Source organism: Coregonus lavaretus (genome assembly GCF_964263955.1).
Source record: "Coregonus lavaretus genome assembly, chromosome: 2".
Classification (NCBI taxonomy): domain Eukaryota; kingdom Metazoa; phylum Chordata; class Actinopteri; order Salmoniformes; family Salmonidae; genus Coregonus; species Coregonus lavaretus.
In genome coordinates this window covers 38681607-38705500 of record NC_139989.1, presented here as the reverse complement: position 1 = coordinate 38705500, position 23894 = coordinate 38681607, and the positions used below count along the sequence as shown (strand labels likewise).

Below are 23894 nucleotides of genomic sequence, written 5' to 3'. Positions count from 1 at the left end.
TCCTTCGAGAAAATGACACTGAAAATGGGACATACTGAAAAGATAATGTAAAAGGGAGATAAAAGAGAGGGACCCGGTGAAAAAAGTTGAGGGCAGAGAGGGGAGGTAGAGGGAGAAAGAGGGAGTTGGGGCAGTTAATGAGACAGTAAATGAAGTGGACTAGAGAACAATGGCTGATCAGTGAATCAATTATACACAGACCCAAACTGACCCTACACTGAGAATAAAACCTACCCCAGGTCCCCTTCCCCATTCGCGCACACACACACACACACACACACACACACACACACACACACACACACACACACACACACACACACACACACACACAAGTACAGGCAACCCGTTTTAACACATTAACACCCTTTAACCCTTTGTGCTTTCTCCCCTTACAGGTGCGGCTAACATGCTAGCTGGTCAGAAGAAGAACCTTCTGGCGGTGGCTAAGACCTGGTACCACCAGTTCTCCATCCACACACTCAGCCTGATCCAGAACAACAAGTCAGTGTGTGGCTTCCACCTGGGCTACCTGGATGGAGAAGTGGAGGTCATCCAGCAGGCCATGACCACCATCCTGGACCTCTACAGGCAGGGCAAGATCAAACCACGCATCGACTCCACCTATCACCTCGAACAGGTGGGTGTGTGTGTGTGTGTGGGGGGGGGGGGGTCTGTGTGTGTGTGCGTTTGTGTGTATGCGTGTGTGTGTGTGCTTGGGCGTGGCTCTATGAGACCGGATGAGATTACGCAGATGTCTCTTTGAGTGAAAGACAGAATCCGATTGTAAGAAAGAGATACTGTAGACAGAGAGAGCGATAGAGGGAAAGTGAGAGAAAGGGAGAGAGGGGAAAGAAAGAGGGGGCTGATATGTTCGTTGGTTAATGCCAGGGCCAGTCAATGGTTAGGCCTGTGATACTGACCAGAGAGAAGTGTCTCTCTCTTGACCAGAGAGAAGTGTCTCTCTCTCTCTCTCTCTCTCTCTCTCTCTCTCTCTCTCTCTCTCTCTCTCTCTCTCAATTTCAATTCAATTTAAGGGCTTTATTGGCATGGGAAACATATGTTTACATTGCCAAAGCAAGTGAAATAGATAATAAACAAAAGTGAAATAAACAATAAAAAATGAACAGTAAACATTACACTCACAAAAGAATAAAGACATTTAAAATGTCATATTATGTCTATATACAGTGTTGTAATGATGTGCAAATAGTACAAAAGGGAAAATAAATAAACATAAATATAGGTTATATTTGCAATGGTGTTTGTTCTTCACTGGTTGCCCTTTTCTTGTGGCAACAGGTAACACATCTTGCTGCTGTGATTGCTCACTGTGGTATTTCACCCAATAGATATGGGAGTTTATCAAACTTTGATTTGTTTTCTAATTCTTTGTGGGTCTGTGTAATCTGAGGGAAATATGTGTCTCTAATATGGTCATACATTTGGCAGGAAGTTAGGAAGTGCAGCTCAGTTTCCACCTCATTTTGTGGGCAGTGTGAACATAGCCTGTCTTCTCTTGAGAGCCAGGTCTGCCTTCGGCAGCCTTTCTCAATAGCAAGGCTATGCTCACTGAGTCTGTACATAGTAAAATATGTCCTTAATTTTGGGTCAGTCACAGTGGTCAGGTATTCTGCCACTGTGTACTCTCTGTTTAGGGCCAAATAGCATTCTAGTTTGCTCTGTTTTTTTGTAAATTCTTTCCAATGTGTCAAGTAATTCTATTTTTGTTTTCTCATGATTTGGTTGGGTCTAATTGTGTTGCTGTCCTGGGGCTCTGTGGGGTCTGTTTGTGTTTGTGAACAGAGCCCCAGGACCAGCATACTTAGGGGACTCTTCTCCAGGTTCATTTCTCTGTAGGTGATGGCTTTGTTATGGAAGGTTTGGGAATCACTTCCTTTTAGGTGGTTGTAGAATTTAACAGCTCTTTTCTGGATTTTGATAATTAGCGGGTATCGGCCTAATTCTGCTCTGCATGCATTATTTGGTGTTTTACTTTGTACACTGAGGATATTTTTGCAGAATTCTGCATGCAGAGTCTCAATTTGGTGTTTGTCACATTTTGTGAATTCTTGGTTGGTGAGCGGATCCCAGACCTCACAACCATAAAGGGCAATGGGTTCTATAACTGACAGTAGACATTTGTTCTAGTAGGGTGAGGCCGGGTGCTGCAGACTCTTCTAGTGCCCTCGCCAATTTGTTGATATATATGTTCCATCAATTTGTATAGCTCTCTCTCTCTCTCTCTCTCTCTCTCTCTCTCTCTCTCTCTCTCTCTCTCTCTCTCTCTCTCTGTCTCTGTCTCTCTCTCTGTCTCTCTCTGTCTCTCTCTCTCTCTCTCTTTGTCCCTCGCTCTGTCTCTCTCTGTCTCTCGCTCTCTCTCTTTCTGTCTGTATCCACAGCTTATTCACTTACTCTCTGTACTCTCTCTTTCTCCGGCTCCCACCCTCCCTTTCTTTCTGTGGTTCTTTTTCGTTTTCTCCCCTGTTGCCATGGTAACCTCCACTGGTCTGCCAGTGCTTCTGTCTCAGGGAGGGGCCGTGTGTATGACAGCGAGAGACAGAATGGGATGAAGGAGTGGAGGATTGAAGCGGGGAGATGAGAGAAGATTAGAGAAATGAGGTGGATAGAGTTTAGGGAAAGTATAATATAGTAATAGTTGATACAATTACTCTTGGTGTGAATTATATTACATATCATAATCATATATCCCATATCATAAAACAGCTCTTAAACTTGAATTAATAAGATGGTATATCGGTGAATGTGACCTAAGGGTCCCATATACCACACCCTGACTCTATCTATCACCCCCCCCCCCCCTCCTCTGTGACCTATCCTGTCCCTCTCCATGTCTGCACTATTAATCAATGAACATAACACAGGATGTATAAGAGCCTGGTGCCTCATATTGAGCAACTCCGTCAGGGCTTTGTATTGAAGAGCATATCAGCTCTGATGTCTAGAGGGTCTTACCGTTCTCAGACAGACAGACAGTGCTTCTAGTTGTGATTATTAGTGCAGACACTGCAGGGAGGTAGGGAATCACTCACTGTAAGAACACTCAGAGTTAGATGGCTGAGGCAGACTTTCAGAGAGAGAGAGAGCGGAGCAGTGAGTGATTGAAGGCTTCAGTAATTGGGCATGTTGTGGTTTCATTCACACAAGCTACACTTACAAATCCCTGGCGTCCCCAGCCCTAATTACCACACTTCCATAGTTTCAGTCCTCTCTCCTCCTCTTCCTCCTCCTCCTCCTCCTCCTCCTCCCCTTCATTGGTTTTTCATTAAAGTGATGCTCCAGAGCTTTTGTATAATTTCAGCCAGTAGTTTTGAAAGTAGTATTCTTGAGTCAAAACGAGTCCCTGGAAATGATGCACAATTGTGTAGTAGGTCATCCATTTCTTATTATATTTTACGTCCTGCAAAAAAATATATATATACATATATATTGCATTTTTTGGCAATTCGTATGATATGTTACGAATTCCAATTCGTTCAATATGTAAAAAATGTGTAAGTGCTTAAGATCCCGAACTGCATCTTTAAGTGTTCTGTCCATCTGAATATCACCAGTTGCTCCCTCCCTCTCTCCCTCCCCCTCTCCCTCCCTCTCTCCCTCCCCCTCTCCCTCCCTCTCTCCCTCCCCCTCTCCCTCCCTCTCTCCCTCTCCCTCTTTAACTCTGACATGACTCCCCCTCTCTGTCTGTGTATGTGTGTCTCAGTCGTCAGGACCAAGCTTTGACAAGGCTTTGGGTTGCTAGGAGATGGCCCTCTGTTGCTGTGGCATTGGTCGTTAGGTGGTCTGCCTGCCTGCGCCGGGCTGGCGTGGGTGGGGGGTAGAAGGGAGGGGTGGAGAGCAGAGGAGGCTGGTAGGAGGAGCTAGAGGAGGACGGGCTCATTGTAATGGCTGGAATGGATTTAATGAAACAGTATCAAACATATAGAAACCACATTTGACCCCGTTCCATTTATTCCATTCCAGCCATTACAATGAGCCCATCCTTCTATAGCTCCTCCCACCAGCCTCCACTGATGGAGAGACATACACAGACATTAGACAGAGCAAGCAGTCAGTATAGGGTGGGGCTGGCCTGTCTAGGACCGGCCCTTTGTCACTATGATTGACAGGTAGACAGGACAGGAAGAAACCTATGGGTCAATCAACACTGGCTGTGGCACAACCCTGGGTACCGGCCTCTGACGTGACACTGTGACAGGCACCTAGGAACCAGCCAGTCAATAATGGTAATGTGACATGATCAGTAAATTGTCCAGCTCTCAATGAGACCCTATGTGGTATCTATCCTGTGGTTTAATTAAACATATGGGGATGGCATAGACAGTTTTAAACTGAAGTACTTTCAAATGAAAGAAATGTATAATTTAGCAATGCATTTGAATTTTTCATAATGGTGTTTAAACACAGAATAATGATGAATAATTCCACAAGTTTTCCTTTCTCTCGATCTACATGATTCTCCATCTACAGCTTTGGCTCTTGCTTTCTGTCCGTCAATCACTGACTCAGGCACACTACCTCTACCTCTCCATCATTCTCCCGTTCTCTCAGTTATTAATACATCCTGACACTAAAGTTTTTACAAACTTCTCTCTCCCACGTGCTGATACTTGCCTGTAGTTTATGTTTAAGGAGTGATAGACTGGGCAATTTATGCTTGCGGTGCCTGGCATCATCTTCTTCTAAGGGTTTGGAGAGGAATTTAGTGTGTGGGTGTGTGTGTGTGTGTGTTTTATGTGGCTATGTATGCATGTTTGTGTGAAAGACAAACCAACAGTCCTGGACAAATGATGATAGATGGATATCTACTCTCCCTGCCCCTCTCCCACTATCCATAATTCATTCTTTCATGTCTCTCTCTCTGCCTCTGCTTCTCTATCCAGGTGGGCGATGCCATGCGGAGAATGCAGGAGAGAAACAACATCGGCAAGGTGATCCTCATCACTGAGCCTATGCCAGAGGAGGAGAAGAAGGAGGAGCCTAAGAAAGAGGAGAAGAAGGAGGACAAGAAAAAGGAGGACAAGAAGAAAGAGGAGAAGAAGAAGGATGACTCCAAGAAGGAGGACAAGAAAGAAGAGAAGAAGAAAGAAGAGCTGAAGAAGGAGGAGGAGAAAAACGAGGAGAAGAAGGAGGAGAAGAAGGAGGAGAAGAAGGAGGAGAAGAAGGAGGAGAAGTGAGAGTGAGGGAGGGATGGATGGATGGATGGATGGATAGTCAGGCAGACAGACCATCGGGGAGCTCGTCCTGGGAGCAGGGGTTTGGTTTGGGAGGGGGTGACAGGGCAGGGGAAATGTGGTGGGGGAGGGAAAGGGTGGGAAAGGGAGGTGTGGTGTGTGTGGGTTGGAGTTGGGAGAGCGGGGGATGGGTGTGGGCTTTACAGACTCATTGCACAGCAGTCAATCTGTCATCCCTACCATCATCTCTCAGACCCCTCCCCTCCCCAGTCCACTCTGACAGCGAATACTCAGGCCTGGGCCTATACCCCCCCCCCTCCCCTCTCTCTCCTCCACCACTCAAGCATGGGTCACTTTATTTCTGAATCCCTCATGCCCCCTCATCCCCAGTGCACCTTAACGATAGCCGAGCTCACAAAACAGCTCCCGCCCTCACCTCGCCACAATGGGAAAATGACCACAGTCTAAAGGTGTTGCCTATTGAGACCCCAGAGAGAGAGAGTCAGAGAGAGAGAGAGAGACACAGAGGGACGGTGTGGGTATAATGCCCAGGCCTGGGGCGCATCACTGTTCCCTTGACAACGATAATTTGACCCATTCCAACTCACACAGTGCCCCTCCTCCCTCCATGCCCCTCTCCATGTCGACTCCCACTGTGCTAGATTGCCCTGCTCTGACTTCCACCTGCCACCTCTCCTTCCTCCCCTCTCCCTCTACTGAATTCCCCCTAGCCTCCCCCTCTCCCTATGGTATAAACCCACAGACAGACAGACAGACAGACAGACAGACAGACAGACAGACAGACAGAACCACACCCACCCACCATCTCACAAACGGTCCAGTGCTTTGTTTGCATGGCTGTGTGATGCTTGACTCCAAGGCCAGTGGTTACAGAACTCCTTTGTCAATAGCCACTACCCATTCTTTATTTATGTATATAAAGAGAGGGTATTGGCACATCCCTTAAATGCCATGGCACTTCTAGTATCACACAGCTCCACCTCACAGCTGAGCCCACACTACATATCCCATAATCCTAGGTATACCAGACAAACAAGACCAGACAATAGTGTGTGACAGGATGAAGCTCCAGACAGAGAATTAATGAGCCATTTGGTCCAGTATTAAATAGGAAGGGAGAAATCAGTGCTTAGTTTTGGTGCTCTATAGTCACTGATGTTTCTAATGAACCAACTGTTGGCAAGCAGTGCACAGTGCCAATTAGGAGAGAAAAATGTTTCTCTTCAAACAAGGCGCACACACACACACACACACACACACACACACACACACACACACACAGGACGATGTGGTCAAAGAGGCAGTGTTGTGTAGAGACACTTAGACATTTGAACTGAATAAAATAGAGTGAATGCCACCCAGTTCCTTGATATCAGACCCTATCCCTCCCTGATCCTGCCCTGACATTCCATGGCATTCCACTCCTTTCACAGTGACCGCTCGCCTGTCGTTCGCCCTGATCTGGAACAGGGGAGTTTAGAAGGGTAAATAAAATCCTGCTGGCGTGCATTCTCACCCGTCCCTCCCCCTTCTCCTTTCGCCATCTCTTTCTCTCTCTCTCTCTGTCTCTGTGGTCGGCATAGCAACAGGCACCAGGCTCGTCAGAGATAGCGTTGTGGTCTATTTCTCTCTCTATCTGGAGGGAGTGAGTGAGCAGTATTATAGAGCTGTAAAGTGTCTAATGAAACCCAGGCTTTAGTATTAAAGCTGTAGTACAGAGCAGTAAAATCAGGCTAACATCCTAGTTACTACACTCCAGAAATATTTATATTTGTATCAGTATATTATCAGGACATTTAAATCCCATATAGTCTGTGTGGTGGTTGCACACCTAGGACCACAATCAGTAATTGGCCTCTCCCATACGAATGCACTGCTGCCCCTTGTGGACATAATGTAGAACAGGAAGACTGGTTTTCAGAAGGTGATTATAGAGGACTCCTTTGTATCAATTAAGCAGGGTTTTGTTTTTGTCCTCCTCTAAATTATATTGAATTAATCTGATATTTCTTCTTATGTCAGAGATTAATTGTCTATAATAAACCAGGGACAGAAGCTAAACCTGTTATGAGCAGGAGTCCTGCAGTACGGACTTCAAAAACACACCACTACTATCCCCTTTGGAAAGATGTGAGAATCCATGCTCTTCACACACTTGCCTGCCTGCCTGCCTGCCTGTCTGTCTGCCTGTCTGTCTGTGAGTCGGACCATTGGTGAAGAGTCTCAGATGGTGACTAGTGACTTTGTAAAGAAGTTGTTGTGTTAGTATGAGTGGCCTCCCTCGTGTTGTGTGTCAGTCATTGTGTGTGAAGATGTGTGTGTCCTCAGGTCGTTTGTCAGGTTAAAAAAAGACTCCCACCTGCCCCTCCTCACCGCCATTACAACCTCCCCTTCCTTGCACTCTCTATCTGCTTCACAGCTGTCTAGCTCTAATCCTCTCTTTCTCTCTTTCTCTCTCTCTACCCCTCTCTGATGAGGCCAATGTTAAGAGGACAGTTGGAATAGGTATTTTGCACTCCGCTCACTGATCTTAATGCACTTCCAGGCATGGCAGTCCCACTCCAGTCCCACTGGCTCTGAATTGACTCCGCTCCTTCCCCACTCAGAGACCATACTGTATCTGCTGAAACTCACTGGAAGTACAGTGGAAGTGACACTTTTGCATGCACGCAAAACACAAACACAGATCTCCTCCTCTACCCTGGGTGGCAGTTCAAATCAAACCATTAATTCATCCAGGGCTGCGAAAGTGAAAACCCGGTGTAGCGGGGACAGCAGTGGGGCTGGGACGGAGTGTGAGTGCCATGCCAGTGTGGGGAGTGACTGTGTTCTGTCAGGCTCTGGTTAGTGTTCTGTTCTGATCTGCTGGGCTCCTTCTGTGAACCTGTGGATGGTGCTTCTGTTTTCAGAATGCCATGTGAGAAGCTAATGCTTCAGTAAAAGGATGTTTTACTTAATATGTTATTTTAGTTTGTTTGACCTATGTTTTTTTGTTTTGTTTTCCAAGGGGTTTAAAGTTCAAAGTTCATACTCTTTACGCAGGGACCTGCCTAACTACATTCCTTTTCAATGTGATGAGCCTTTCTGTTTGTGCCAAACTGAATGTACTCCTCTGTCAATGCCTTGACTACAACGGTGCATTCAATGAAAAAGAGAAGAAAAAAACTTTTCTGGATACTTTTCCTATGACCTTGTAGAAGAACAAAACCACAAAAATGTGTTAATCTGTGTATGATTTCTGTTCCAAATGCTTATGGGTGCTGATAGAATTTTGCTACAGTTTACGAAAGGTTCTAGTTGTTTCTGATTGGTTGGGGTCTTGCTCTCGTGCCTCGATCCTAACACACACACACACACACACACACACACACACACACACACACACACACACTACCGCGTTGAGAGGCACCTCCCTCCATATCCAAACTCATCACTGTGCTGATCTCAGATCAGTGAAATGTGTTAAGTATTATCAGGCCTCAGACATCTACTACAACAAACTAATCCCACATCAGTCGATAGGCCTATGCGTTTACAACCATACCGTATAATCTCCATAACTCCATCCCAGTGAAGAGTGCATGGACAAGGTGCATGGACGATTAGGCTGCACAGCACAGCACACAAACTAAAATCCTCTTAGAATTGCAACCACAAAAAACGAAAAAGATAAATAAAACAGATCCATTCAAAAATATACATGACCAGGTGAATCATTGAATCATGGAGCATTTCTTTCATTCTCCTCTCTCTAGCTTAGCTTTGTGAACACCACCATACATTTTTTTTGTTTCTCTTAGCCTGATTCCAAATGGTTTGTATGGGAAGAGAGAGAGTGAGGTAGCAGATGTGTCCACACAGACAGATAGCGAGGCCATATGGCACAGCTGCACAGATGGAAACCCAGCTCTACCTCTGATCTCAGCTCAGGCCTGGCCTGTCCCAGACGCAACATATCCGCCCTAAAGCCGATCCCAGTTCACATACGGCCTGTTGGTCTCAGACATTCCGCTATCCTCTATTGCACCTCAAGAGCTCTTTGGTTCTAGTCAATTATCAGTTAGCCAAAGCCCCGCCCTCTCCCCTCTCCATACACACACATCACATTAACATCTGGAATTAAATTGCATGCATCCAATGGCATGTGGTGCAGAGATTATATGACATTTGATTCAATGTTTTTCTTCCTGTTTGATTGAACCCAAAGGTCTCTTAGATGAACTCAGCTGCAGCACACGGGTGGGTGGGTGTTGTGACTGGCTAGGGCAAGGGGTGTAACTGGGTGTCAGAGAGGGGAGGATGAATCTGTTGTTGGCTGTGCCTGAGCCCTAACCCACTCCTCCCAACCCCTAGCGCCCGATTGCTTTTCCAGCTTGGTGAATCTACGTTGTATGTTAGCTTGAATTGATTTTCCAGCCAGACACACATTCTTATGTAAGAGCTCTAAAACCAGAGATGATCCTTCAAGAAACTAGGGAATTTTCTGCATTGGAAAACATCACAGCGCCCAGCTATATTGTTCTAGATAACGTGCTGATTTGTTTCTGGAAGTAAAAAACAGGTTTCCTTTGATTGGCAGTCGTAATATCACTGTTTCACATGGTTTCTCACAGGTCATTCCAAACAGCTTACTTTACTCTTGATCAGAAATAATTACCTTTGCATCCACCTCATGAGCACATTTGTTCTTTGTTTCTCTGACTCACACACACTATATCGTTCTCCTTTCCAGTCTCATGTCAATCTCAGTGCTTGGTGGAGTGTATTCCTAGTTAGAAAGATAATCCCAGACAGTCTGGAGATTATTGCCACATCCAGAGCCATCCACCCCACACCCTTCCCTAAAAGAAAACAAGCCAACCACTTCTGGCTGTCTCTGGCTCTTCATTCGCAATCACTAAAAACTGTTGCTATGTGCCAACTACCAACATATTCCACAACTTTGTAGAAATGCTGTGAGTGTCTGGTGCATTTGGCTAGGTTTGTTACAATATGTACAGGACACTAGAATCTGTGTGTAGGTGACCAGGAAAAAAGGCATGTGTGTATAGTTCACAATTACTTCCACTGTATAGTTCAGTAGTGGCTCTGTGCAGAGGGAGTCCCTTACCCTTTCCACCCTCTTCATCATGGTGCCAACAGCAGCCAACTCACTGCACCTATACCTGCTCCAGCCCCCCTCCCCTCGCCTCTCCTCACTGCACCCATACCCACTCCCAGCCCCCCTGCTCTTCCCCATCTGGCACTGTCAAGTCAGCCTCATAACAAGATGCACATTAACCCATCTATAGGAACGCTTCAGAAAAACAGGTCCATTGTCACTTTCCGTCCAGACAGCTCAGTTTCCACACATGGTTTACTGTGCGACATCTACTCTACCTACAGGTTGATTTGTTTGCTAGCTTTTCATTCCTTCTCTCCTTCTCTCTATAGTGTTGTTTTCCACTCTTCTACTAAGTTGTCTCCACTTTGTTTTTTAAACCCTTTGAATTGATGCTGCTTCTGTGCTTGACTCTGGGTTTACTGAATACGTGGTGCAATGCTGTCCACAGTATGGGCTCTAGAGCTTGTAATGCTTCAGTGTGTAATGTTACCATATGCCTTACATGTTTTCCAGGACTAATAAAAAAGCATAACGGAAAAAAAGATTTGACCCGGAGCTGTGGCTTTGTTACTGCGTTATTAGGATGTTACTGTGAGGAAACAATATGGAACTGCAATTACTTGATATTTTATGGCTCATGTTTTGAGTGTGTTTACATAATGAATGTGAATGCTATCAGCTGTGGGAGGACAGAAAAGATATGGACTGAACACGGTTACAGTAAGATAAAGATGGGAATGTTCACTGTCAGAAATCTCTAAGAGATTCAAAACACAGTACAGCATCCAGCAAGATCAAATAAACAATAGCTGCCAGGACTAATATTGGTCCAATAAAAATAGTAGCTCAAATACTTTTTCAGTATATCCTGTTACTATCATCCGTAAAATGTCTGTGTAAATCAGTTGGTCCTGATTAAGCATGAACAACAGTACAACTATAAAACTCTAAGAACCAAAATAACTTAACTCATTGGCTTATTATTATACAGACTCACACACGCGTTCAAGATTTCTACGAACACAGTGCAAAAGACATTCCCATACAGATTCAATTCTTACAAAACGGGATAGAAACAAACACCTTTATAAAAACATAGATCAGACTATCCTTGTCAGGTTTTGTTTGTGTCTTGAGACTTGGCAGGTGCCTCCTCAATCCCATTAGCCCTCAGTACTTCAGACAGGCGACTCAGATAGGTGGAGTCTGGATAACCATTCCTGAGTGGACACAAAATAACATTATAGAGTATATCTCAAATGGCACCCTAATCTCTATATAGTGCACTGCTTTTGACCAGAGCTCTATAGGGCTTTTCTTACATAGGTTACATCCTAAATGGCACCATATTCCCAAAAGTAGTGCACTATAAAGGAATAGGGTGCTATTTGGGACACACCCTAGGTAATAAAATGAACAGCACATAACATTGACCCCTGACTTTCTGCTCTTTACTGTTGCTATTTCAGTCGAGAGCCACTAATGGGTACTGTAACCCCAGTACTCACCCAGACTTGCCCCCCTGCAGGCTGGTCTTGTGGGGGATGCTGTCCCAGCTGACCCTGGCCCCTGGCTCCCTGCCCGTGACAGTGAAGGTGAGGCCTAGCCTGAAGGCTTTCTCCAGCCGCGGTAGAAGTTTCCTGGTCCTCTCACATAGGGGAAGGTAGGCCTCGAATACTCCCCCCCGAAACGCAGAGCCAGGCGAGGGGTGGCCCTCCTACAACAGGAGAGGGAAATGTGGCAGATAATGGGATGTTCAAGATTGTAATAGCCACCAGACAGTGTTAGGAGCTAAACATGACAGAAATTATAAATGCAAAGCAAGCAATTACTGACAAGGGATACTTAGACATAACATTTTAATATAAGCTGATTTAATAACGCCAAGAGCGCATTTGCCAGTTTTAAAAAATAGCACATGAATGACATGACACATTTAAAATGTCAACTGTAATTAGCCCATCAGATAGCGTGGTAGAGAAGTCCTGCCCTTACCCCTTGAATGCCATCTGGGATGCAGTAGGTGATTTTAACGGCGGTGTCTCTGCCATGGCCTGGCAGGCTGAAGGGCATCTCAGAGTAGTTCATGTTACCCTGGATGCCCTGTGGAACTGCCACCTCAGCCTTGGGGCAAACCCTGCATTGGACGTGGACTTTGAGAAGGCACTGTGGACACAGGGTCACCCCACACCCTGTCCTTTTCAGTGACGGCCCACTCTCCCCACACACACAGATCTGTGTCCGTGCCCCAGACAGACTAGACCTTCCCGAGCCATGGCGTGTGAGAGCTCCCCCTGACCCTGACCTTTCCTGGTTCTCTGCTCCACTAGACTGTCTGTTGTTGTCCTTCTGGGTCACTCTGGATCTCAGGTTGCTTTCTTTTGGGGGCGTGACCATGTCTTGATTGGTATGTGCTGCTGATGTTGACGGGAACATTGACCCGCCACCATTCACTGCTCCCGGCCTTCCTCCGTTGCCTATCGCTGAATGGCTGAGAAATGTGTCAGTCTTGCTCCCGTCTGCCTCCATGGTCCCTCCCCTCTCCACTTTCTCCTTTATGACAGGGTCTTTCCTCGCTGGTGATTGGCTCACAACTGTGTTCTTGTGTTCTGATTCGCTGTTCCTTAGGATGTTTTTCTTCTCCTCCCTGCTGGCACCAGGCCCCTCCGCTCCCCCTCTCTGAGTCTCAGACATCCGCTGAGGGCTATTGGTCTGAAACTGTGTGGAGTTCTGGACCCCATTCACCTGAGATGGACTGGACTGATTCAAAGTGGAGGTAGAGGGGACAGAGAAGTCCTCTTGTCCCCCCCTCTGGCCTGTCTCTCCAGGGAACACCTTCCTCAGTGCTGCCCCCACTTGAGAGCACAGCTGCTTGGGGCCGATCAGAAACACACTATCTCTCATCGTCTGGATGGAGACCTTCTTGAACCGTCGCCTCACCTCAGCACAGCACACCTCTAAAGTCTCATCTGCTGGGTCGGACACGCCTAACTCAGCCAGACGCAACTCCTGCAAACAGAAGTCTGTCTTCAACATGGCAACCAGCTTCTGCATCTCCAACTGACAGGTGCTCACCACAGATGACTCTGCTCCACTAAGGATGACAGTGATGTCATTGCTTTTGTCTGATTGGCTCTCCCTCATCTGCAGGTCAGAGGTCATGTCCTGTATACGGGTGGCGTAGGCCTCCTTCATGTAATTCCATATCACCATGGAAATGGTTAGCTCTGCACAGTAGGCATTTCTCCTGTCCAAGCTATTGGACCGCCTGGCTCTGGTTGTGGCTTTCTCAGCCTCACTTTGTCCTGGGTCCTGGACCTTGGACCTGGCCCGCCCCGAGAAACTACTGGCCCGCTTTAGAGTGGACCCTGACCCGGAGGGTGAGATGGTGGTGGTGCTGCCCCCTGACAAGGTGTTCAGAGTTGAGGTGAATGGGGCTGTCTCACCCTGCTGCCTAAGGTCTGTTGGTTTTGAGCTCAGGAAGAGTCCATTCTCCATAGAGGAGGGGGTGAACAGGGGGTCACATCTCTTGAACAGGATATCCTCTCCACTACTCTGTGTACCTGGCCTGGAGAGTCCCCCAACACCTGACCCTGCTCTGTCTAAGCCAAACAGGTCATGGCCTAACATGGGTCCAAGGCCTGGTCGTATACTTAGAGATGGGTCCCCTACCGTCACTGTGTCCCTAGGTCTGGTCCCTAGCCCAGCTGGCCCTAATGCCTTGAAGCGGGGGGCAAACTTATACCCTCGGGCCCCCTCTGTCCTTCTCTCTGTCTCATATTGCTTTAGCAGCTTATCTATCCTGCCGTCCAGGGGTGTTCCTGCTGTGGAGGAGAGAGTGGGTGTGAGTCTCTCCTCTTCCCCTGGCTTGGAGGAACCAGATGTGGATGAGGGAGATCGTAACAAGCTGGCTACATCCTCCACCGCCTCCTCTCTCTCCCCCTGGAGGAGGAACTGTTTGGCTTCGGACACATCGCTGCTGTTGCCAACTATGTAGACGTTCCTGTCATCCTCACTGAGCAGCAGCTTGGGCAGCCTGACCCGCAGGCTCTCCATGGCCTTGGACAGGCCTCCCCTGGGAGAGAGGACGCTCTTGGGCAGCTGGGCTCGCCGGAGCCTGGCCTCGTTCTCCTGGTAGAGCCGGCTCAGGTCCCCACGAGCCCCCCTCAGACGCTCCAGCTCCTGCCCAATGTCCCCCACCCCAGGCACTCTCTGTAGGAACAGGGTGGTCACCCCCTCAGCGGTCACGTCCACCACCTCTACCCCATGCTGGGTGAGGATCTCCTGGTACTCCTCTCCACAGTGCCTCTGCAGGTAGAGGAAAATGTCTGCATCCATGATCAGGGAGAGGTCCTCTTCCAACATAGAGGGTTCCTGAGACAGACACAGACCCACAGCACCCCCTTCTGCCTGGGCTGTCCCCTCCCCCTCAAGGCCCTGATCTCCAGACGTAAAGTCCCTATGTGGGCCTGAGCCTAGATCACCTGAGAATAGACCTATGGCCTGCTCTGTTTGTTCTCTCTGCTCATCACCTTTCCTGTGATGGTCTGTTGGCTCCTGGGTTTGAGTCCTCTTAGCTTGGTCACTAGTGCCTCTAGTAGGGACTCCCAGAACACCATTGGCCCCAGGTGGGGATGTATCTGTGGAGGCCAGGGCCCCAGGGAGCCCCAGTATTTGGGCCAGTGCAGCCTGGACCTGGGAGTAGAGGCCCTGCAGGGTGCAGAGCTGCTCTGGGTTGTTATAGTGGATCTGGACATCATGACTCCTGTCAAGGCTGGTCACTGCTGCCTTTCCTCCAGGTAGCTGGCTGTAGTCCACTGTAACAGACATGCTCAAGATGACCTGAACGGGAGAGGGAGGGGGGGAGAAAGAGGGAGAATATGTAAGTCTAAATAAAATGTGTCACTTTTTCCCAATATTGTGTCAACAACATACCTTATTTGGGTCCAGGTCTTTGTGAGGTTCACTCAAGGTGAGTTCATACTTCTTCCCGTCCACCTTCAGAATGTGTCGGCCATGTTGAAGCACGCTCCTTGCCACTGTGTGGGGTCACCAGAGTACAAGAGCTAAATCAATCTCAGTCAGAGAAATACCCTTACTAAGCACTCCTGCACCTGGCCTCTCCATTGAAATGTATGCCAACACCCGAGCTCACAGTTAATCGATGGTGACAGGCCATGAAGCATAATACCTTGCATTTCATAGTTAATTTGCAAATGGATGCAAAATGAAGTTTAAAAAGAGTGGCTATGGTCAACTAGGAAGGAAGGAACTTAGCAGTGGCAACGATGTACCGTAGTTGTTACTTTATGCCTCTACGTTATGGTGAAACAGTCCATTTATCACCATCAAGTCTCCAGTCTCCTGATCTCTTCTCTCTACCAATTCATCATTCACATTCCATACCCTATGCACCCCACCAGCCCACTCTTCCCAGGAGCCTCAGACACATTTTATGCACAGTCACACACACATACACACACACACACACACACACAGTCTTGTACAGCTAACCTTGTGGGGACACACAATTCAGTCCCATTCAAAATCCTATTTTCCCTAACCCCTAACCCTAAACCTAACCTTAACCCAAAAACCTACCCTTAACCCTAACCCTAACCATAGCTCATAACCCTAACCCTTAACGTAATTCTAACCCTAACACTAATTCTAACCTTAACCACCAAGAAATAGCATTTGACCTTGTGGGGACTAACACAATGTCCCCAGTTGGTCCCCCCAATTTTTTTTTACTATTCTTGTGGGGACTTCTGGTCACCACAAGAATAGTTAAACACGTCCACACACACACACACCTCCAATGTCCTCAAAGGTGATGAGGGCAGAGCCGGGTGTTGCCTTGACAATGGTGACAGATGCTATTTCCCCTCCTCCATTCCTGGCCCTCAGGAAGTAGATGTATAGCTTGTCTGTCAGCCGGTCCTCCTTTATATCAGTGGGCAGGCCACTCACCCTCACTGTCCTGCACTGCTCCGCCATCTGCTGGGCAAAACTGGGCTACTGACATACAGGAGGAATACATTGGTGGGTATACCAAGCCAAGTCTCACTTCAACCATAACCACTGATTGTAAATTGTCAATACATTTGTCATTGCCATGTAATAGGCCAACATAACTATTTTTTTGTGGGGGTTATCTGGATATTTGATAAAATTACACCCTGTGCTGGACGTTGCCACGAAACTTCATCAACATAATCAACAGAAACGTTTTTTTATTCAACTGCTGTGTCAACGGAGGTCAATGCTATGGAAACAGCTTGAGATACTGTTGATGTTGATAGTATACTGTAAAGATGATGTGCTAACTGTTCACATGACATGCGCACTGACTACTTGAGGTTCAAATGAGGTCCACAAAGAACAATCGACCAGTTTGCGCGGTGGGCGTCATATCACTTTAATCCGCTGTTTCAGAAAGATTAGTGCGTATAGTTATCCATTCCCTTCCCTGCTCTATAAAAGAGACGATCACTTTAACCATCAAATCACAAAATCTGTGAAAATCAAAGGAATGGATAAGTGTGAAGACTGCGGAGACTGAGAAAATGAAACTTCAAGGAAGTGCACAAACGACACAATCTAAAATGACCTCAAAGTAGATTTCTTCAAGGCATTGCCTTTTTTCACAACGACATCAACGCAAATATCCTTACCTTACCTGTTTAGATGCCTCTCATATCTCTCGTCTCGCACTAAAGACGTGGACGTACTTCACTTGCATGTTGTTCAAAACATGGATGGAAAGTGAAACTGTATGAAGTAGGAACTGGAGTGTTGTTGTTCTTCATTTCAAACGCCAGGGGGCGAACATAAGGCCTGGTTCACAGGTCCAAAAATGAATCAATGCATTGGTCAATTCAAGGCCTAGATTAGAATTGTCCAATAATGAGATACATTTGTATTTCAACAAATCGTGTGTGTGTGTGTGTGTGTGTCTCTGTGTGTGTGTGTGTGTGTGTGTGTGTGTGTGAAGCCAGCCACTGAACGTTCTGAAATTATATACAGTAAATTCAACTTTATTTTCATAATGTCTCACTAACCTCTCAACATTTGAAAAATTAAGAAGAAACAGTCAACTGAACGTTCTGAAATTATATACAGTAAGTTCAACTTTATTTTCATAATATGTCTCACTAACCTCTCAAAATTTGAAAAATTAAAAAGAAAAATGCCTAGGCATTATTCTCGCCAAGGACATGATTAATTCAACCTAAGACAGTACAGTATGAAGATAGGCTGAAACCGCTTCTCCAAAAGAATCACACTTGTAGGCGATGTCATGCGCAGAAACACTTCATCAGGTCTAACGGGTTGTCTCGCGCTGAACTGCGCATGTGCAGACCATCAAATCAAAGGCACTTATTCGATATAAAGTTGTTTTTGACGAAATTAAAAACGTCTTAGTTTGTCAGTTTTACGAGGTTAGAGTAATAACATGTTCAACTAATTAAGACATTGGCTCATATATAGGTTGTGCCTTTAGATTTCGAGAAAATTAACAACTAATGAATAATTTTTCACTTCTCTCGTTGACTTCTCAAACCCCGACCTGGTCTGCATGGTCTGTTTCGCAAGCGTTCCTGGAAGTCTCGCGATGTTGCGTCTCAGGGTTTAGAAACTCTGTGAGTCAACCCTGTTCAAATGACAGAAATATCTAATTATCATTATAAACTGGGTGGTTCAAGCCCTGAATGCTGATTGGCTGAATGCCGTGGTATATCAGACAGTATACCATGGGTATGACAAAACATGTATTTTTTTCTGCTCAAATTACATTCGTAACCATCGGTAACAATATACCACACCTCCTCGGGCCTTATTGCTTAATAAGGCACCTCGGGGGTTTGTGGTATATGGCCAATATACCAGGGCTAAGGGCTGTATCCAGGCACTTCGCGTTGCGTCGCGCAAAGAGAACAACCATATACCACACCCCCTCGTGCCTTATGGTTAATTATATCATAATATTACTATTATCATAGTTGGTGAACTTCGGCAACCAGAATGCTCAGCGATATTCTCACTAGCCAATGAATTGCATCAATAAACAAGTCCTAGAGCACTATTTATCCAATCAGAGAGGAGTTTGTTAGAAGTTGATGCGCATGCTCTGCAGAAAGAAAAATTCATGCGTTCTAACGTCGGCTACGGTGGAGGTCATAGACAGATCTGACAAAACAGTAGGTGAGTGCTAATTTAATTCGTTATGACCATATACATGTATCAATATATAATTAATAAAACTCCCTAATAGTCAGATATTGCTATTGTAATGGTGTGTGACTTGTTATGTGGGTAATTATTTAGTAAACCGGGAAGGTACGCATTGAGTAACATGGACACGAGCGACCGATTTGCAAGTTCATGTCGCTGCGTGAGCATGTAACGTTAACTTAACTACAGATTGTCATGATAGTGTTTGTTACCCTGATCTAGAGCTATCGCTTGGCATGACAGGTCCAGGTGTGACATTGCGTATTTTATGTTTCAATTCACATAGCTAGTTAAATATAGTCTTCTTCGTTTTTGTTGCAAGGTCTGCTTGCTTGGCTAGCTAGTGTGGCTAATGCAGCTTTGGCATCATTGACAAACCAAGGCCATCACGTCAGAAGGGAATAACTAAGAGCTCTGGAAAAACGAAAAACACGTTTATTTGGATAGCTTTAGTAGCTACTTACCTACATGTAGATGTATTATACCACATACTCAATTATATAATTAAGAGCTAGAGTTTTATCTGGTGAACTCACATAGAAATGAAAGTAAATGTATCTATCAATGAATAGCATTTTAGTCTTTAATTATTTTTTTTCAGGGCTGCAGACATGGCGAAACTATTTGAATCCATCGGGAAGTTGGGGCTGGCACTCGCTGTTGGTGGAGGTGTTGTGAACTCAGCCCTCTTCAATGGTGAGACATTGACCTCTGTAAATGGATCAATGGATCTTGATATCAGTGGAGGCTATGGAAACACCTGGATGCAATACTAGAAATTCTGAACAACATATCTAAGGCTTAAAGTTGTGAATTCCATAAAACTACCAACCTGAATTGTCCTAATATTTCTTCACATTTCAGTTGATGCAGGTCATCGGGCAGTTATATTCGACAGGTTCCGGGGAGTGCAAGATGCCGTAGTTGGCGAGGGAACTCACTTCCTCATTCCCTGGGTACAGAAGCCTATCATCTTTGACTGCCGTTCTCGTCCACGCAACGTGCCTGTCATCACAGGCAGCAAAGGTAACTAACATGAGTCACGAGGACCGGCACAATAATCTTCACACTTAGTCTTTCTCTGGTATACTAAAAGCTTTTACCTACCTATCTTTCTGTCGTTTCATTTCAAGCTCTATCCAAGAGTGTTTTCCTTTTTTTACTTCTTCAACTGTCCTCTTGTAGTTTCTTTGTAAAGTCTTAATTCTCTCTCCCCACCCCACAGATCTGCAGAATGTAAACATCACACTGCGTATCCTCTTCCGGCCGGTGACTAGCCAGCTCCCACGCATCTTCACCAGCATCGGCGAGGACTACGACGAGAGGGTACTGCCATCCATCACCACAGAGGTCCTCAAGTCCGTGGTGGTGAGTGTTAGACTAATGCTGCATTTCCATTATAAGGTTTTACCCTGGTGTTTGGCCTAAAAACAGACTTTTGCATTTCCACCTCTGAGGCCTTGTCCCAAAAAAAGTCTGAGTGGCATTGGGTTGCAGTGAAGTCTATGCTATCCAGTGTCTTTATGTGTATGTATGTATGTATGTATGTACAGTGAGGGGGGGAAAAGTATTTGATCCCCTGCTGATTTTGTACGTTTGCCCACTGACAGACATGATCAGTCTATAATTTTAATGGTAGGTTTATTTGAACAGTGAGACAGAATAACAACAACAAAATCCAGAAAAACGCATGTCAAATGTTATAAATTGATTTGTATTTTAATGAGGGAAATAAGTATTTGACCCCTCTGCAAAACATGACTTAGTACTTGGTGGCAAAACCCTTGTTGGCAATCACAGAGGTCAGACGTTTCTTGTAGTTGGCCACCAGGTTTGCACACATCTCAGGAGGGATTTTGTCCCACTCCTCTTTGCAGATCTTCTCCAAGTCATTAAGGTTTCAAGGCTGACATTTGGAAACTCGAACCTTCAGCTCTCTCCACAGATTTTCTATGGGATTAAGGTCTGGAGACTGGCTAGGCCACTCCAGGACCTTAATGTGCTTCTTCTTGAGCCACTCCTTTGTTGCCTTGGCCGTGTGTTTTGGGTCATTGTCATGCTGGAATACCCATCCACGACCCATTTTCAATGGCCTGGCTGAGGGAAGGAGGTTCTCACCCAATATTTGATGGTACGTGGCCCCGTCCATCGTCCCTTTGATGCTGTGAAGTTGTCCTGTCCCCTTAGCAGGAAAAACACCCCCAAAGCATAATGTTTCCACCTCTATGTTTGACGGTGGGGATGGTGTTCTTGGGGTCATAGGCAGCATTCCTCCTTCCCCAAACACGGCGAGTTGAGTTGATGCCAAAGAGCTCGATTTTGGTCTCATCTGACCACAACACTTTCACCCAGTTCTCCTCTGAATCATTCAGATGTTCATTGGCAAACTTCAGACAGGCCTGTATATGTGCTTTCTTGAGCAGGGGGACCTTGCGGGCGCTGCAGGATTTCAGTCCTTCACCGCGTGGTGTGTTACCAATTGTTTTCTTGGTGACTATGGTCCCAGCTGCCTTGATCATTGACAAGATCCTCCCGTGTAGTTCTGGGCTGATTCCTCACCGTTCTCATGATCATTGCAACTCCACGAGGTGAGATCTTGCATGGAGCCCCAGGCCGAGGGAGATTGACAGTTATTTTGTGTTTCTTCCATTTGCGAATAATCGCACCAACTGTTGTCACCTTCTCACCAAGCTGCTTGGCGATGGTCTTGTAGCCCATTCCAGCCTTGTGTAGGTCTACAATCCTGTCCCTGACATCCTTGGAGAGCTCTTTGGTCTTGGCCATGGTGGAGAGTTTGGAATCTGATTGATTGCTTCTGTGGACAGGTGTCTTTTATACAGGTAACAAGCTGAGATTAGGAGCACTCCCTTTAAGAGTGTGCTCCTAATCTCAGCTCGTTACCTGTATAAAAGACACCTGGGAGCCAGAAATCTTTCTGATTGAGAGGGGGTCAAATACTTATTTCCCTCATTAAAATGCAAATCAATTTATAACATTTTTGACATGCGTTTTTCTGGATGTTGTTGTTGTTCTGTCTCTCACTGTTCAAATAAATTCTAGACTGATAATTTCTTTGTCAGTGGGCAAACATACAAAATCAGCAGGGGATCAAATACTTTTTTCCCTCACTGTATGTATGTGTGTGTTTATATGGGTGTGTTTGTGTGTGTGCCTCACAGGCCCGGTTTGATGCCGGTGAGCTCATCACCCAGAGAGAGCTGGTGTCTCGGCAGGTCAGTGATGACCTGACAGAAAGAGCCAACACCTTCGGCCTGATCCTGGATGACGTCTCACTGGTAAGCTGATGTTGTTTGAAGGAATAATACACTCAAAACTACTAATTCCTATGATTTACAATGTTGAATAACGCTAACATGTGAGGACATTATATTTGTGCACAAATGTTTGATTTTATCGTTATAATAAGTAAGGAAGCGAGCGTTTTACTCTGTGGGCCTGGTCATCACTTGTACGTGTTTTTAATTGAAGACCTCATGTTCCTTCTTCCACAGACACACTTGACGTTCGGTAAGGAGTTCACAGAGGCTGTTGAGATGAAGCAGGTGGCTCAGCAGGAGGCCGAGCGGGCCAGGTTCGTTGTGGAGAAGGTAAGGAGAAAGGGTTTGAGACATTGACAGAGATTAATTTTGTAAGGTGATAAGAATACTAGGCATGCATTTAATACACTTAAAGCTGGAAGTGACCCTTAACAACCAAGTGATTCTGACTTTGCGCACCTTTTTATAAAGGATGAATAGAAGTCAACAGTGTATTTGTTCTCTACTTCACCAGGCCGAGCAACAGAAACAGGCAGCCATCATCTCAGCGGAGGGTGACTCCCAGGCCGCCCTGCTTATCGCTAACTCCCTGCAGGAGGCTGGAGACGGCCTGGTAGAGCTGCGTAAGCTCGAGGCTGCCGAGGACATCGCCTTCCAGCTGTCCCGCTCCCGCAATGTCACCTACCTGCCCGCCGGCCAGGGCACACTCCTCCAGCTGCCCCAGTGAGACCCACACACCCTGACCTAATCACCCCTCCCTGTGACCAGCCAATGCATGGGCCATGGAGGGGGAAGGGGGGGGAGAGGAGAGGGTGAAGGGATGGGGGTCCTCCACCTTCACACAATCTCCTCTCACTTCCACTAACTATGGACTGGTGAAATAATGGCGGCTTGGGAGTGTGGAAAGGTCCATGATAGGGTTCTGAAGTATGGGCAGTGTGTGGGGAAGAGGAGGGAGCCTGAGGCTTGATCTATGGTAAACTACATATAGTAAGTTCTGTCAAAAATACAAAATTGGTGATGCAGTAAATTATCTTGGATTTGTCTGACAAATTCAGGGCAGTGACTGTGAGGGGCTTGTGATATGAAGAAGTTGTAATTATGTTAATTTAGGGAAAGAGCTGTTTGGAATGTCATGAAAAAGATGGAACATTTTAGCACTATTGTAACCACCACCGCAATCACAATCCTGGGCATTTATTGATCTGAGAGGACAAGCTATTTAATCAACTGCATTTACATTAATCTTAGCCAAGCACAAACTTCCATGGGTGAATAAGATACTGCTGCTATACACCAAAGTAGTTTGGGATCCAAAGCACCCTTGTTTTTCCACTCATAACTTTAAATTACCTCGTACAAACAAATTATCTGAACTAATCTACCCAGAGCCATATATTCTGAATATATGACTCTGAATCAACCCATCCCTTTGACTGAGTCTATTGTGCAGAGATGGCCTGTCAAATGTCCTCTCACAGCTGGCTTTCCTAAAATCATCCCAGTTTGATTGCCATAGAGTCCCAGCACTGCACTCCCCCTACTTGATTGCAAGGTTGGATCCTCTACAGAATCATCTTTGGTTTACTAGCACGTTGTCCACCCCACCCCATCTATGGTCCTCAATGACATGTCCCTCCTAGCCCAGTGGTATGAAACGTGCCTGTCAGATGGTCATGGGTAGCAACCTTCCCTCATTCTTTAAAGTTTGTCGCCGTGTCTTTATTTTGGTGGGAGGATGTGCAAGCCCCCGCATTCCACTCAATGTCTCAACTTAACAATAAAATTGTCTTATTTCTACATCATAGTGACAGCTCTTTTTTGTGTACCAAATCTCTGTGAAATGTGACACGGTTGATGTTCAAGTTATGGTTTTCTCATTTATAGCCACAAGAGGGCCCTATAAATATATTGTGTGTTTTGCGTCCGATTTTGTGAATACCTGTACTTGAGGGCATAAATATCATACTTAGACCAGATTTAATTTATGTCTGCCATTGTGTAAAGTCTGTATAGGGGTTGAAAGGACTCCCTAAGCAACCGATGTTATGAGGTATA

General features: G+C 45.9%; 3 protein-coding genes across 7 annotated transcripts in view; 2 read left to right on the top strand and 1 right to left on the bottom strand.

Annotated features, from left to right (window-relative positions):
• The window catches only part of LOC311145754 (synaptic vesicle membrane protein VAT-1 homolog), a 46088-nt gene extending 40842 nt beyond the window's left edge, over nucleotides 1-5246 (top strand). Inside the window, exons 5-6 of the mRNA XM_084182041.1 lie at nucleotides 399-640; nucleotides 4905-5246. Coding sequence (XP_084038167.1) covers nucleotides 399-640; nucleotides 4905-5198 — 536 coding nt within the window. The 3' untranslated portion in view covers nucleotides 5199-5246. The remainder of the gene's footprint in view (nucleotides 1-398; nucleotides 641-4904) is intronic.
• Nucleotides 5247-10931: 5685 nt separating this feature from the next.
• Nucleotides 10932-17106, bottom strand: LOC311145687 (uncharacterized protein). 4 transcript variants are annotated; one of them, XM_084181946.1, is made up of 6 exons: nucleotides 17003-17106; nucleotides 16137-16338; nucleotides 15256-15359; nucleotides 12316-15162; nucleotides 11829-12037; nucleotides 10932-11540 (listed from the first exon to the last, which is right to left on the bottom strand). In XM_084181946.1, exons 2-6 carry the CDS (start codon nucleotides 16318-16320, stop codon nucleotides 11435-11437), a joined length of 3450 nt encoding a protein of 1149 aa, XP_084038072.1. In that variant the 5' UTR covers nucleotides 16321-16338; nucleotides 17003-17106; the 3' UTR covers nucleotides 10932-11434. The 4 variants fall into 4 exon arrangements, with proteins under 4 accessions (XP_084038072.1, XP_084038070.1, XP_084038073.1 ...); XM_084181944.1 differs by having other exon boundaries at nucleotides 16137-16341; nucleotides 17003-17096; XM_084181947.1 differs by having other exon boundaries at nucleotides 16998-17075.
• Nucleotides 17107-18456: 1350 nt separating this feature from the next.
• Nucleotides 18457-23636, top strand: LOC311145766 (prohibitin 1-like). Of its 2 annotated transcripts, none has more exons than XM_084182069.1 (7): nucleotides 18457-18524; nucleotides 19160-19254; nucleotides 19423-19584; nucleotides 19784-19926; nucleotides 21738-21854; nucleotides 22071-22166; nucleotides 22351-23636. In XM_084182069.1, the coding sequence occupies exons 2-7, from the start codon at nucleotides 19170-19172 to the stop codon at nucleotides 22561-22563; spliced, it is 816 nt and encodes a 271-aa protein (XP_084038195.1). In that variant the 5' UTR covers nucleotides 18457-18524; nucleotides 19160-19169; the 3' UTR covers nucleotides 22564-23636. The 2 variants fall into 2 exon arrangements, with proteins under 2 accessions (XP_084038195.1, XP_084038194.1); XM_084182068.1 differs by having other exon boundaries at nucleotides 18457-18528.
• The last annotated feature ends 258 nt before the right edge of the window (nucleotides 23637-23894 follow it).

Excerpts from the sequence above, each read along its gene's own strand:
- LOC311145687 (XM_084181946.1), bottom strand. The coding sequence starts at position 16,320 with ATGGCGGAGCAGTGCAGGACAGTGAGGGTGAGTGGCCTGCCCACTGAT. Across the intron at positions 15,163-15,255 it reads AAGACCTGGACCCAAATAAG|GTCATCTTGAGCATGTCTGT; the intron begins GTATGTTGTTGA and ends TCTCCCGTTCAG. Across the intron at positions 12,038-12,315 it reads TCCCAGATGGCATTCAAGGG|GAGGGCCACCCCTCGCCTGG; the intron begins GTAAGGGCAGGA and ends CTCCTGTTGTAG.
- LOC311145766 (XM_084182069.1), top strand. The coding sequence starts at position 19,170 with ATGGCGAAACTATTTGAATCCATCGGGAAGTTGGGGCTGGCACTCGCT. Across the intron at positions 21,855-22,070 it reads TCCTGGATGACGTCTCACTG|ACACACTTGACGTTCGGTAA; the intron begins GTAAGCTGATGT and ends CTTCTTCCACAG. Across the intron at positions 22,167-22,350 it reads CCAGGTTCGTTGTGGAGAAG|GCCGAGCAACAGAAACAGGC; the intron begins GTAAGGAGAAAG and ends CTACTTCACCAG.